Source organism: Antechinus flavipes, chromosome 2, assembly GCF_016432865.1.
Source record: "Antechinus flavipes isolate AdamAnt ecotype Samford, QLD, Australia chromosome 2, AdamAnt_v2, whole genome shotgun sequence".
In the NCBI taxonomy this organism is placed as follows: domain Eukaryota; kingdom Metazoa; phylum Chordata; class Mammalia; order Dasyuromorphia; family Dasyuridae; genus Antechinus; species Antechinus flavipes.
This window is the reverse complement of record NC_067399.1, coordinates 366,465,801-366,479,643: the sequence shown is the minus strand read 5'-3', so window position 1 is coordinate 366,479,643 and position 13,843 is coordinate 366,465,801. Positions and strand designations below refer to the sequence as shown.

General features: G+C 36.5%; 1 protein-coding gene and 1 pseudogene across 2 annotated transcripts in view; both read right to left on the bottom strand.

Moving 5' to 3' along the window:
• The window catches only part of LOC127549844 (solute carrier family 22 member 5-like), a 67,117-nt gene that overhangs the window by 15,071 nt on the left and 38,203 nt on the right, over nucleotides 1-13,843 (bottom strand). For both annotated transcript variants that reach the window (XM_051978230.1, XM_051978229.1), the window contains exons 4-5: nucleotides 12,931-13,102; nucleotides 11,514-11,640 (exon numbers count right to left, since the gene is read on the bottom strand). In XM_051978230.1, coding sequence (XP_051834190.1) covers nucleotides 11,514-11,640; nucleotides 12,931-13,102 — 299 coding nt within the window. The remainder of the gene's footprint in view (nucleotides 1-11,513; nucleotides 11,641-12,930; nucleotides 13,103-13,843) is intronic.
• On the bottom strand, nucleotides 14-2,307 carry LOC127549845 (phosphatidylinositol 4-phosphate 5-kinase type-1 beta-like; annotated as a pseudogene).

Below are 13,843 nucleotides of genomic sequence, written 5' to 3'. Positions count from 1 at the left end.
CTTCTGGCTGTGTGTAGAGATTTTCACTTTCTCTTATAAACAGACTTCCAATCCAGGGCATTATCAAGCTGTATTTCCCTGTGCTCTGCTCAGAAGTCAAGTAGATGGTATTGTATTCTAATGTGAAAGTAGAATTTGAAAGTCATCCTTTATTGTTGAATAAAGTGTAGTTCTATCATGTGGGTATATCTCATTGACATACGGAGAAGAAATTGTCACAAAGGAAGCTGCTTCAAACGGGGATAGAGTGCTTGGCACAAAGTCTTATCAGTGCTTGCATCCAGTACTTCTTCATCAAGACTGCTATAGCTGTCCTTTGGTAAGCAAATCATGTGTTTCATCCTTCCCTTCCTGGCTCATAGAAGATATAATTTCTTGTGATGTAGCCTTTAAGGCAGCAATGAAATTATATCTTCTCTTAGAAGGTGAGGACTTTAAAGTTTGGATTTTTTTTAAATTCTGGAATTCAAACTCCCCTTCCCCCCCTTTTTTAGGACCTTTAAAAACATATCTTCATAAAAATTTGGTCTACGGACTGAAATGGTATCCCCATCATAAATAAGTGCTTTCCAGGAATGTTCTAACTTTTTCACTAATCTATATGATTGCAGATTATCAATAATGCCCACATATAAAAGCAGCTTTTCTCCTGTAGCTAGAATGCCTCCCATTGTATTAGTACTCTAGATGATTACAGATTCTTTAGATTTCCCTGGGCCTTGGATAGATTCCATTATCTCAGGCCACTTAGCATCAGCTACAATCTGTGAGCTCTCTCTTTCTTTTTCTTTTAGTGAACTGTCCATATATGGATTCCCAGCAAAAAAAAAACAAAAACACTATAGTTTATTATTTTAAAACTGTCTAACACCTAACAGTGTTGCTGAAGTATCTTCATCAATGCATTGTATGTTTTCTGTATTAAAATATAATCCTTCACATATGTCTTGCAAGAAATCCAAGTCTTTGAATTGTAAGGTTTAATTTTTTTCTCTTCTGGATGCTCATCACTTATAGGCAGAATCTTTCAAGTCATATATAAAGTACATTTTCATTGAACAAGGCAAAATGTTCATCACCAGAATCCTGATGTTAATGCCCTGAGTACATGCAGTAGAGTCCATGAAACTTTGACAAGAGTCCTAGGATTCTGCCTTACATTCATGTAGTAATCTGGCAACAACTTCTGAAAAAGTTCAGCTTCTTTATGTTGTACTGTTTTGATGATAAACTCATTGTCACTAGTTACAAAAACAAGGCCCCAGGGTTGGATAATTCTGTTAAAGGCTTACGCAAATGGGATACAAGTAATCATTTGGCTTGATACCAAAAAGTTCTCTGATTATTGAAATGCTATTGGAGCATATGTCTTTTTTTTTTCCTTAGGCAATTGGGGTTAAATGACTTGCCCAGGTCACATAACTAGGATGTGTTAAGTGTCTGAGGTCAGATTTGAACTCAGGTCCTTCTGACTTCAGGGGTGGTGCTCTATCCACTGCACCATCTAGCTACCCCTAAGGCATATGTCTTAAATCTGAAGTCTGGGTCGTGATGAACTGGGGTCAAATTGTTCCCTTTACTGGGCACTTTCCTTTCTGTCTAGTTTGGAAGTGAAGTTACCCATTGAGTATTCTATTCCTAGCTGGATCACATCCATAATAACAGATGATGCAGTCTTATAGGTTTTTTCCTTATTTTGTTTTCCTGATATTGAATCTCCATTTTCAGTGGCAGACATCTTTGAGGAGTTTATATCAAATCATCTGGACCTAGTAGTAGCAGGTAGCCTAATTATTAGTGCAGTTATTTACTTTTTTCTCTTCCAGTTCTCCAAGGGAAAGATTGCTGGGATGTTAGTAGTTGTTGTCAGAAAACACTGAGATTGATAAGTTCTCAACATCCCTTCAACACTTGTCCTTCGTAGTTGGTGATGGCACTGGAGATCATGAAGGATGCACCAGCTTGAAATTCCTATCCATCTTTTAAAACCCAAATGGAATGAGGCTTTTTCTGATCTCTTCAGGAATGACCTCTTCCCCAATATTATCGACCATTTTGTTTACACTTGATACTTTTGTGTATTGTTTTTTTATCGTTATTTTATTTCCCTGTCAAACTATGATACAAACTCCATGAAGGCAAGGACTTCTTACCTGTCTTACCTGAACACTATCTTTCTCCTGGTGTTAGCCGTAGGCTAGGTGGTATAATGGAGTGTGCCAGACCTGAAATCATAATAGGCCAGACTTGACCTATGTTCAGATTTGTTTCAGATACTCACTAGCTATGTGAACCTGGACAAGTAACTTAGCCCTGTCTGCCTCAGTTTCTTCATCTGCAAAATGAGCTGCAGAAGGAAATGGCAAACCTCTCTAGTATTTTTGCTAAGAAAACCCCAAATGGGGTCATTGAGAGGTTGGACATGACTGAAACAACTCAACAATAACACTTAATGTTTGTTGAACTGAATCATTCCCAGTTGGGCATGAAGCCAGAGCAAGAACACAAACTGACAGTTCATTTCCTTAACTGCCTTGAAAGGATTCATAGAACAGGCTAAAAAGAATACTAATGTCTTTAAATCTTCAGGCTGGAAGAGTTGTAAGGGACATTTGAGATCATCTAGTCTGGTTCTTTCATTTAACAGATGAAGATCCTAAGATATCTGCACCAGTAATTGCAATCTCTGGGCAGGTTTCCTTTGGGCCAGTCCTCTAAATTTAAGTTAAATAAATCATTACAAAAATGAATTCTTATTCATTATTTTTTTCCAAAAAACTGGGATGATTTGCTTTTTTGCCCTGTGCAATTTTTCATTTATGATTTCTTGAAATAAAGCTGAGAAAACAGGCTTTAAAAAAGCCCACTGTATTGACTGGCTAAGATGACAAGAAAAGATAATGATGAATGTTGGGGATGTGGGAAAACTGGGACACTAATACATTGTTGGTAGAGTTGTGAACTGGTTCAACCATTCTGGAAAGCAATTTGGAACTATGCCCAAAGGGCTATCAAACTGTGCATACCCTTTGATCCAGCAGTGTTTCTACTGGGCCTATATCCCAAAGAGATCATAAAGGAAAGACTTCAAGATCTTGGCAGGTTCTCTCATTACTTCCTGGTAAATAGAATGAGAAATAATGGAAGCATTGTCAAATTTTATATTCTTGGGCTCAAAGATCCCTACAGATTGCAGTTGCAACCATGAAATTAAAAGATGCTTACTCCTTGGAAGGAAAGTTGTGGAAAATCTGGACATTATACTAAAAAGCAGAGACATCACCTTGCCAACAAAAGTCTGTGTAGTCAAAGCTGTTTTTTTCCTATAGCATTGTATTGCTGTAAGAATTGCAATATAAGGAAAGCTGAGCACTGAAGAATCAATGCTTTTGAACCGTGAGAAGACTTTTGAGGGTTCTTTCGACAGCAAGTGGATTGCTGTCGTGCACATGTGCAAAAATGTTTGTGACAGCCCTTTTTGTAGTGGCAAGAAACTGGAAACTGAGTAGATGCCCATGAATTGGAGAATGGCTGAGTAAGTTATGGTATATGAATGTTATGGAATATCATTGTTCCATAGGAAACGACCAGCAGGATGATTTCAGAGAGGCCTGGAGAGACTTACATGAATGGATGCTAAGTGAAGTGAATAGAACCAGGAGATCATTGTACATGGCAACAAGATTACATATGATTAATTCTGATGGATGTGGCTCTCTTCAACAATGAGATGATTCAGTCCACTTCCAATGATCTTATGATGAAAAGAGTCATCTGCACCCAGAGAGAGGACTGTGGGAACTGAGTGTGGGTCACAACATAGTATTTCACTTCAAAAAAAAGCCCATTGTGTTTCATGTGGAACTACTTGCTCAGTCTTGGACAAATCTGAGAACCTATAGACCATTGTACTTCACTATCTCTTAAGTTTGTCCAAGTTCATGTTGATTGTTTCTGTGATACTACCTATCTATACATCTTATCTTCTGCCATTCTCTTCTCCTTTTGTCTTCAATTTTCCTCAATATCAGAAGCTATTCCAATGAGTTTTGTCTTCTCATTATGTGAACAAAGTATTTAAGCTTCAGTTTCAGTATTTTACATTCCAGTGAATAGCCTGAATTAATTTTAAGTATTGACTTATTTAATCCACTTGCTGTCGAAAGAACCCTCAAAAGTCTTCTCACGGTTCAAAAGCATTGATTCTTCAGTGCTCAGCTTTCCTTATATTGCAATTCTTACAGCAATACAATGCTATAGGAAAAAAACATAACTTTGACTACACAGACTTTTGTTGGCAAGGTGATGTCTCTGCTTTTTAGTATAATGTCCAGATTTTCCACAACTTTCCTTCCAAGGAGTAAGCATCTTTTAATTTCATGGTTGCAACTGCAATCTGTAGGGATCTTTGAGCCCAAGAATATAAAATTTGACAATGCTTCCATTATTTCTCATTCTATTTACCAGGAAGTAATGAGAGAACCTGCCAAGATCTTGAAGTCTTTTTTGTTTTGTTTTGATGTTAAACTTCAAACTATCATTTATACTCTCTTCTTTCTTTCACTCTCACCTTTAAACCCAAATCATTTTGGCTTTCATTGAACAGCCAATGATAGTCTCCAGCCCAAGCCATTAGATGTTAGGTTTTTAAAAGTTTTTTTTAAATAGCTTTTTATTTTCAAAATATATACAAAGATAATTTTCAACATTTACCTTCGCAAAACCTTGCATTCCAAATCTTTCTCCCTCCCTTCCCTGCACCCCATCTCCTAGACAGCAAATTATCCAATATATGTTAAACATGTGCCATCCTTCTATATATATTTCCACATTCATCATGACACACAAGAAAAATCAGATCAAAAAGGAAAAAAAATGAAAAAAGAAAACAAAAGCAAACAACAACAAAAAAGTGAAAATACCATATTGTGATCCACACTCAGTCCCCACAATCCTCTCTGGGTGTAGATGGTTCTTTCCATCACAAATCTATTGACTTGAATCACCTCATTGTTGAAAAGAGCCATGTCCATCAGAATTATCACGTAGTCCATGTACAATGTTCTCTTGGTTCTATTCATTTCATTTAGCATTAGTTCACTTAAGCCTCTCCCAGGCTCTCTGAAATCATCCTGCTGATTGTATCTTATATAGAACAATAATATTCCATACCACTTATATGCTATAACTTATTCAGCCATTCTACAATTGGACATTCAATTCCTTGCCATCACAAAAGGGACTGTTACAAACATTTTTGCACATGATTTTTTAAAAATCTCTTTGAGATACAGACCCACTGCTAGATCAAAGGGTATGCACAGTTTGATAGCCCTTTGGGCATAGTTCCAAATTGCTCTCCAGAATTGTTGACTCAGTTCACAACTCTACCAACATTAATGTCCCAGTTTTCTCACATACTCTCCAACATTCCTCATTATCTTTTCCTGTCATTTTAGTCAATCTGAGAGGTGTGTAGTGGTACGCCAGAATTGTATTAATTTGCATTTCTCTGATCTATAGTCATTTAGAGCATTTTTTCATATAACTAGAAATGTTTTAATTTCTTTGTGTGAAAATTGTCTGTTCATATCCTTTGGTCATTTAGGAATTGGAGAATAAGCCATTAGGTTTTGATAGCTTAGTATGAATGTAAATAGCTAATGTTTTCTTGTCTGGTCAGAAATTTTGACCAGATAAGTATTTTTATAATAGTAAATTAGATCTTTTTTTGGTTTCAATGCTTATCTAGCCCTCAATCATCGAACAGGTGTTGCTTCAGAAAGGCCAAGATCACCAATTGCATCCTGGGCCATCTCCAGTTGTCCTGACATGTATCTTGCCACTAGATTTTGATGCTACTGGAGGAGCGTGCTCAGTTCTGCCTCACTTAAATCCAATTTAGAACTTATGATGTCACTGGTCCTCTTTGATAATAAAGGCTGAACAACAACAAAGATTTTCAAACAAACAACAACAAGCCATTTTTCTTATTAGTTTCTAGTTCAGGAGCTTGCATCTGATAGGTATTCAATAGATATTTGAACTGTACCCAAACCAGCCTATTTGCTTGGAAGCATTTCTGTTATTTGTTCTCACACTGTATGTTTATAGAACTGGTCCTAGGGAAAAGAGAATTTGGAAAGAAAAACAGGAGAACTGACCCAAGCTTCACCCAGAGTCACTTCCTGTCAAACTTGGTTCAGCCTTAGCCATTAATCAAGCTCATGTCTAAACATTCTGATGTTTCTACTTAAGTAAACCTGACTCTGAGTGGTGGATTTTCCCCCAAGCTAGCAGTTCAATAAAAGGTCAGTTTGTAACTTAATGGGATTCACTGAAACAGTCTTTTTCTCAAAACAGTCTTCTTTTGGAGAGGGATAGATGGTAGTCTCATTTTTTTCTTCAAACATTCTGGTTCACCTAAAATGAACCTTGGTTGAACATATTTCTGTGACCATGCTTCCTTCCTTTTACATTTATCAGGGGCTATCAGTGTTTCCAAGCCTCCCTCCTACTGTAGCGCCAGGATATCTAGGTTAAAGGGTCAGGAAGTATTTAGTTGTGGGCCTTCTCCAAGGAGCAAAGGAAAGGGGAAAGACATAAGCCATTGTAAGGGGGAGGGATCGGACCCAGAGTTTGTGAGGAATAGTTTGTGAGAAGGCTGATAGCTAGGTAAAAGCATTCATGCTCTGAAACATTAGGTAACCTTCTAAAGGCCCTTCTAGATCTAAATCTATGGTCCTATGAGTCTATTGAAGTTGTCAGAGCTCCTGCCTGAAATGAGGGCATTTTTCCTCTTGGATCTCTTCAAAAATCACAACAGACTTGGATTTTGAATGTGATAAAAATGAGAATATCTAACTGTGCCATCCTTCATGTTTCTGCTGTCAGAACCACTACTCTTTCCCTGGAGAATTTCCAGGACCCAGTCTGCAAATTTGATTTCCCAAATCTATGTTCCTGGGAGCTTGCCATAGGTACAGCCATGGCAGAGCTTAGCAACAAACATTCCTGACCTTTTCTGGTTGATGATAGGACCAAGGGAGAATATAGCCCTGCTATAGCTTTGAGTCAAAAAAAGGTAAAGGGAAGTGAGAACAAAAGTAAATAGCCTTCTATAGGGTTCCTGTGTCACAAATTTCAGGATTCAGATACATGTAACAAATTGCCCACATCCCTATGAGTAACTTCTGCCCACAAATTCAAATTCCAAATTTGTTATTGGTTCTTTTAGGTTTATATATGTTAAAAAATTATAGGAGCAGCTAGGTGGTGCAGTGGATAGAGCACCAGCCGTGGAGTCAGGAGGACCCAAGTTCAAATTTGGCCTCAGACACTTAACATTCCCTAGCTGTGTGACCCTGGGCAAATCACTTAACCCCAATTGCCTCAGGGGAAAAAAAATCCCCAAATTATAGGTGATAAGTCTCTGAAATAATATCTACATTTATATATCATTTTGTTTTTAAAGTACTTTTTAAGATACCAATACAAGCAAAATCTCTAAAATAATATCTACATATATATTAAGCAGTCACTTTAACCCTAATTGTCTTGCAAAAAATAAGACTAATAAAGAATATGAACTCCTTGAAAGAAATTTGTGACCAAAGATGAACTAGAGACTATTACTGATCACAAAATAGAAAATTTTGATTATATCAAATTAAAAAGCCTTTGTGCAAACAAAACTAATGCAAACAAGATTAGAAGGGAAGCAACAAACTGGGAAAACATCTTCACAGTTAAAGGTTCTGATAAAGGCCTCATTTCCAAAATATATAGAGAACTGACTCAAATTTATAAGAAATCAAGCCATTCTCCAATTGATAAATGGTCAAAGGATATGAACAGACAATTTTCAGATGATGAAATTGAAACTATTATCACTCATATGAAAGAGTGTTCCAAATTATTATTGATCAGAGAAATGCAAATTAAGACAGCTCTGAGATACCACTACACACTTGCCAGATTGGCTAAGATGACAGGAAAAAATAATGATGAATGTTGGAGGGGATGCGGGAAAACTGGGACACTGATGCATTGTTGATGGAACTGTGAACGAATCCAACCATTCTGGAGAGCAATCTGGAATTATGCTCAAAAAGTTACCAAATTGTGCATACTCTTTGATCCAGCAGTGTTTCTATTGGGCTTATACCCCAAAGAGATACTAAAAATGGGAAAGGGACCTGTATGTGCCAAAATGTTTGTAGTAGCCCTGTTTGTAGTGGCTAGAAACTGGAAATTGAATGGATGCCCATCAATTGGTGAATGGCTGGGTAAATTGTGGTATATGAATGTTATGGAATATTATTGTTCTATAAGAAATGACCAGTAGGATGAATACAGAGAGGCTTGGAGAGACTTACATGAACTGATGCTAAATGAAATGAGCAGAACCAGGAGATCACTTTACACTTTGACAACGATATTGTATGAGGATGTATTCTGATGGAAGTGGATTTCTTAGACAAAGAGACCTAACTGAGTTTCAATTGATAAATGATGGACAGAAGCAGCTACACCCAAAGAAAGAACACTGGGAAACGAATGTGAACTATTTGCATTTTTGTTTTTCTTTCCGAGTTGTTTTTTACCTTCTGAATCCAATTCTCCCTGTGCAACAAGAGAACTGCTCAGTTCTGCACACATATATTGTATCTAGGATATACTGCAACATATTTAATATATATAGGACTGCTTGCCATCTAGGGGAGGGGGTAGAGGAAGGGAGGGGAAAAATCAGAACAGAAGCGAGTGCAAGGGATAATGTTGTAAAAAAAAATTACCCTGGTATGGATTCTGTCAATATAAAGTTATTATAAAATAAAATAAAATATTATAAAAACATATATATATAAACAAGTACATTATAATAAAAACTCATTTTAAAGTAAAAAAAAATAAAAGCTCTCAGCAATCAGATTTAAAAAAAAAAAGAATATGAACTCCTTGAGATCAGGTACTGTTTGCTTATATTTGTATTTTCAATATTAAATGTTTGTCAACTTTAAAAGTATCTTAAAAACAAATATGTAAATGTAGATGTTATTATTTCAGAGACCTATCAGCTATAATTTTTTTTTTTTTTGCTAAGGCAATTGGGGTTAAGTGACTTGCCCAGGGTCACACAGACTGGAGGTGTTAAGTGTCTGAAGCCAAATTTAAACTCGGGTCCTCCTGACTCCAGGACTGGTGCTCTATCCACTGCACCACCTAGCTGCCCCTTGGGAGCGATTCTTTTTTTTTTTTTTTTAATATTTTATTTTATTTTATTTAATAATAACTTTATATTGACAGAATCCATGCCAGGGTAATTTTTTTTTTACAACATTATCCCTTGCACTCATTTTGTTCTGATTTTTCCCCTCTCTCCCTCCACCCCCTCCCCTAGATGGCAAGCAGTCCTATATATGTTAGATATGTTACAGTATATCCTAGATACAATATATGTTTGCAGAACTGAACAGTTCTCTTGTTGCACAGGGAGAATTGGATTCAGAAGGTAAAAAACAACTCGGAAAGAAAAACAAAAATGCAAATAGTTCACATTCGTTTCCCAGTATTCTTTCTTTGGGTGTAGCTGCTTCTGTCCATCATTTATCAATTGAAACTCAGTTAGGTCTCTTTGTCTAAGAGATCCACTTCCATCAGAATATATCCTCATACAGTATCGTTGTTTTAGTATATAATGATCTCCTGGTTCTGCTCATTTCACTTAGCATCAGTTCATGTAAGTCTCGCCAAGCCTCTCTGTATTCATCCTGCTGGTCATTTCTTACAGAACAATAATATTCCATAACATTCATGTACCACACTTTACCCAGCCATTCTCCAATTGATGGGCATCCATTCAATTTCCAGTTTCTAGCCACTACAAACAGGGCTGCTACAAACATTTTGGCACATACAGGTCCCCTTCCCTTTTTTAGTATCTCTTTGGGGTATAAGCCCAATAGAAACACTGCTGGATCAAAGGGTATGCACAATTTGATAACTTTTGGGGCATAATTCCAGATTGCTCTCCAGAATGGTTGGATTCGTTCACAGTTCCACCAACAATGCATCAGTGTCCCAGTTTTCCCTCATCCCCTCCAACATTCATCATTATTTTTTCCTGTCATCTTAGCCAATCTGACAGGTGTGTAGTGGTATCTCAGAGTTGTTTTAATTTGCATTTCTCTGATCAATAATGATTTGGAACACTCTTTCATATGAGTGGTAATAGTTTCAATTTCATCATCTGAAAATTGTCTGTTCATATCCTTTGACCATTTATCAATTGGAGAATGGCTTGATTTCTTATAAATTTGAATCAGTTCTCTATATATTTTGGAAATGAGGCCTTTATCAGAACCTTTAACTGTGAAAATGTTTTCACAGTTTGTTGCTTCCCTTCTAATCTTGTTTGCATTAGTTTTGTTTGTACAAAGGCTTTTTAATTTGATGTAATCAAAATTTTCTATTTTGTGATCAGTAATGATCTCTAGTTCATCTTTGGTCACAAATTCTTTCTCCTCCACAAGTCTGAGAGATAAACTATCCTATATTCCTCTAATTTTTTTATAATCTTATTCTTTATGCCTAGGTCATGGACCCATTTTGATCTTACCTTGGTATATGGTGTTAAGTGTGGGGTCCATGCCTAGTTTCTGCCATACATTAGTATGGCAGTTATTTGGGAGCTATTCTTAAAGGAGAAGACACTAAATAAAAGAAAGCTGAAAAGCTGGGAAAAGTGGGAGTTGAGAGGGCATAAAAGAGAAAGTCCAGGAAATTAGGAGTGGAGATTAATCTTCTTTCATTTGAGTCACACAACAACCCTATGAGATAAGTACTATTATTAGTGAGTAAACTGAAACTCTGAGAGAGTCAGTAACTTGCCAGGGTCACAGAACTGATTTGAACCCAAATCTTAATGATTCCAAGTCCAGCTTTCTATTTACTGTCTCAATTAGCTATTTTGAAGCAGTAAGAAATTCAAATAAATAAAAATGGTGCAAAATGCTAATGTTAGATACTTAATGCTTATTACTAATAAAGGATTATCAATAACCTAATAAATAATAATTGTTTTATAGGAAGCTTCAGCTTTCTACTTTAAGGGAAAAAATAACATTCATCTATAAGGATCAAAACTTGACTGGTGGCTCCTTCACCTTGATCTAATTCTACATTTTTTTTTTATTTGATTGAGTGGCTAGACTAAGAATTCCGTGCTTGAACAGTACCTGCTTCTTCAACAGATATTAGCAAATACAAATCAAGGCTTGATCTCCAATTTTGCCAACAAATCCTTAATTTACCCTAAAGATCAAAGATCCTAAATTTATCTTCAAGAATAAGAAACTGACATCCACTGATACCTGAGGCTCCTTCATCTGAAACTACTCTGCTCCCACTGCCAAGGACAGATAATAGAGTTAGCATGTAACACACTCACAAATAGATGGTCTCTTGATGTAAATTTATGTCTAATTTGTCATCTCTCTTTTGGCACTTACCTCCAGAGGATCAAATATTATCGATGGCCCAACGATCCCATTGATTTTTGCAGCCTTTTGGATGATGACCTCTGCCTCTTTTAACCTTCCCTGAGACAGCAGCCATCTGGGGGACTCAGGAATGACCCTGCAACAGTAAGTTTGATAAGCCTGTTTAATCTAAACTACATGACAATGACAAAGTAAGCACTACCAGGATGCTACAGGGAAAACAGACAGGGTATCCTGATGGACAAGGTTGGGGCAGAAGTCCTATCACCTATATTTAGAAAACCAAACATGAACGCATATCCTAAGTTTTGAGTTTTCCCTACTCAAAGGTGCCAGACCACGATAAAAAATAACCATGAAGATTGCTTGGTAATTTGCCCCCCACTTTTTTTTTTTTTAGTGTAGGTAAATCAAAAGCGACAATTCATAAAATTACAATGATTCTGATTCCAAAGCACTGCAACATAAAAACCATGGTGCCATCTTGTGGACAATGAAAGGAGATAGGAAAATTAATTTTTTTAGATTGTGTTTCAATCAGGCATTTCATTAACAAGAGGTGTGGCAGGAATGGGTTTGTAATGTAGACAGGTTCCTTTGGAATCTGAATGGGAAATTAGAAATATTTCTTGAACATCTCTCATTCTCCCATTCTCCCATTCCCCTAGTCCAGGTTCAACAGCTTTCTGCATACTGCAGACAGGCTGATCTTTCAAAAACAACACAGAACCTCAAAACTCAAATCCCAAATCACGTAATCCCTAGTTTCTACCATGTAAAATTTAAACTTCATTGCCTATCATTCAAAATAATTTCCCACTGCCCTTACTATGTGTACTTTCTCCTAGGCCAAGTCTTCTCGTTCAACCTTCCTCAGGCCATGATTTATTTCTATATCTATCTATGCTTTTGCAATAATTTTATTCTTACTTATTCTTACTTACATCCTCTTCCCTCAGTATATCCAAATTCTATCTGTCCTTTAGAGTTCAAAGTCCCACATCTCCAAAAAAAAGAATTCTTCTGATTACTCTAGCCTTCAGTGTTCTCATATATTTAGCATTGAAAGATTTTTAACCACACAATCTAGCACTTGGTATTGTATGCTAAGTATTTTTTCCTCCTCAAATAGACTCAGAATTTCTGTAGAGAGGAGACTATGTTTTTTCCCTTCTTTTGTAGCTGTAGCTCCAAGAACAGGCTTGTGCATTAATTTATTGATTTAAAAAAAAAATTGTGGGACTGAGAAATAATTTCTTTCAAAAAACTTGAAAAATCACTGGCTTCCTGTTCTTGGATGCTGTGATTAGGATGTAACCAATTTCTTCCCTTCTTTCTTTTTGGGATCAAACTACAGAACACATTAGCTTTATGGCCACATTCAATCAGTTACAATAGTTGTCTCTGTGATTGAGGTCATACTCACCACCAGAGAGGAATACACAGCAACCCTGGCAAGGTTAGGGCCAGTAGTAACATCCTCCATCCTCGGATGAAATAAGCAAACAGAGGCAGGAGCATATAGCCAATTGCATAAAATATGCAAACTCCCAAGGTGGAGAATATTATTCGAACTGATTTGCCCAGAATTTCTGTTCCTTTTAAAAAAAAAAAAGAGGGACATACATTACATTAAAAAAGAGGGACATACATTAGCATTGTAGCTTGCCTATTGAATGTTTATAGCAATATGAGATATTGTTTTTATTTCAGAGACTGAAATTCAGATGAACTAACAAATCTCAAGGATGAGGCAGGAACTACATTAACAATTCCCCAATAGGGGCATGAGACTGTTGCTTGCTCACTCATATGATCTGTCATTTCCCCCTCATAGTAGTCTGAAGAGAATGGAACAAAGCAGAGACCTGATGTTATATTGTATAAGGTATGTGTTTTTTAATAATCAATATTAAATTCCAATGAAGGGAAAAGTAAAAATGTCCCCAGAGAAGACTTAGAGGTAGCGATAATGAAATCAAACCCAAAGGGAATTCTGTTGATTAAGTCTGAAGAGAAAATAATTCCCTTGAAACTGAATAAACCAAAGGAATCCAAAGGCCAGTAATCCTGGAGCCCCAGGTCCAGAGACAAAAGCCTTGGAGAGGAAAGAAGATCTAGCTTCAGCAATTTTTGATTTTCTAGACAGATAATATATCAGAAACCAAAAGCCTTTCTATGGATCTGGCTAGTCTTCTCTGACCCTGCTTACAATTTTAATTAAATAACTGGATAGGAATTATAACCTATATTGATAAAAACCCTTTTCAATAAACATTTTCTTTTAAGTTGTTTCTGTTTTTCTCTGGGAGGGAGCAATTTCTACCTTGATACGATCA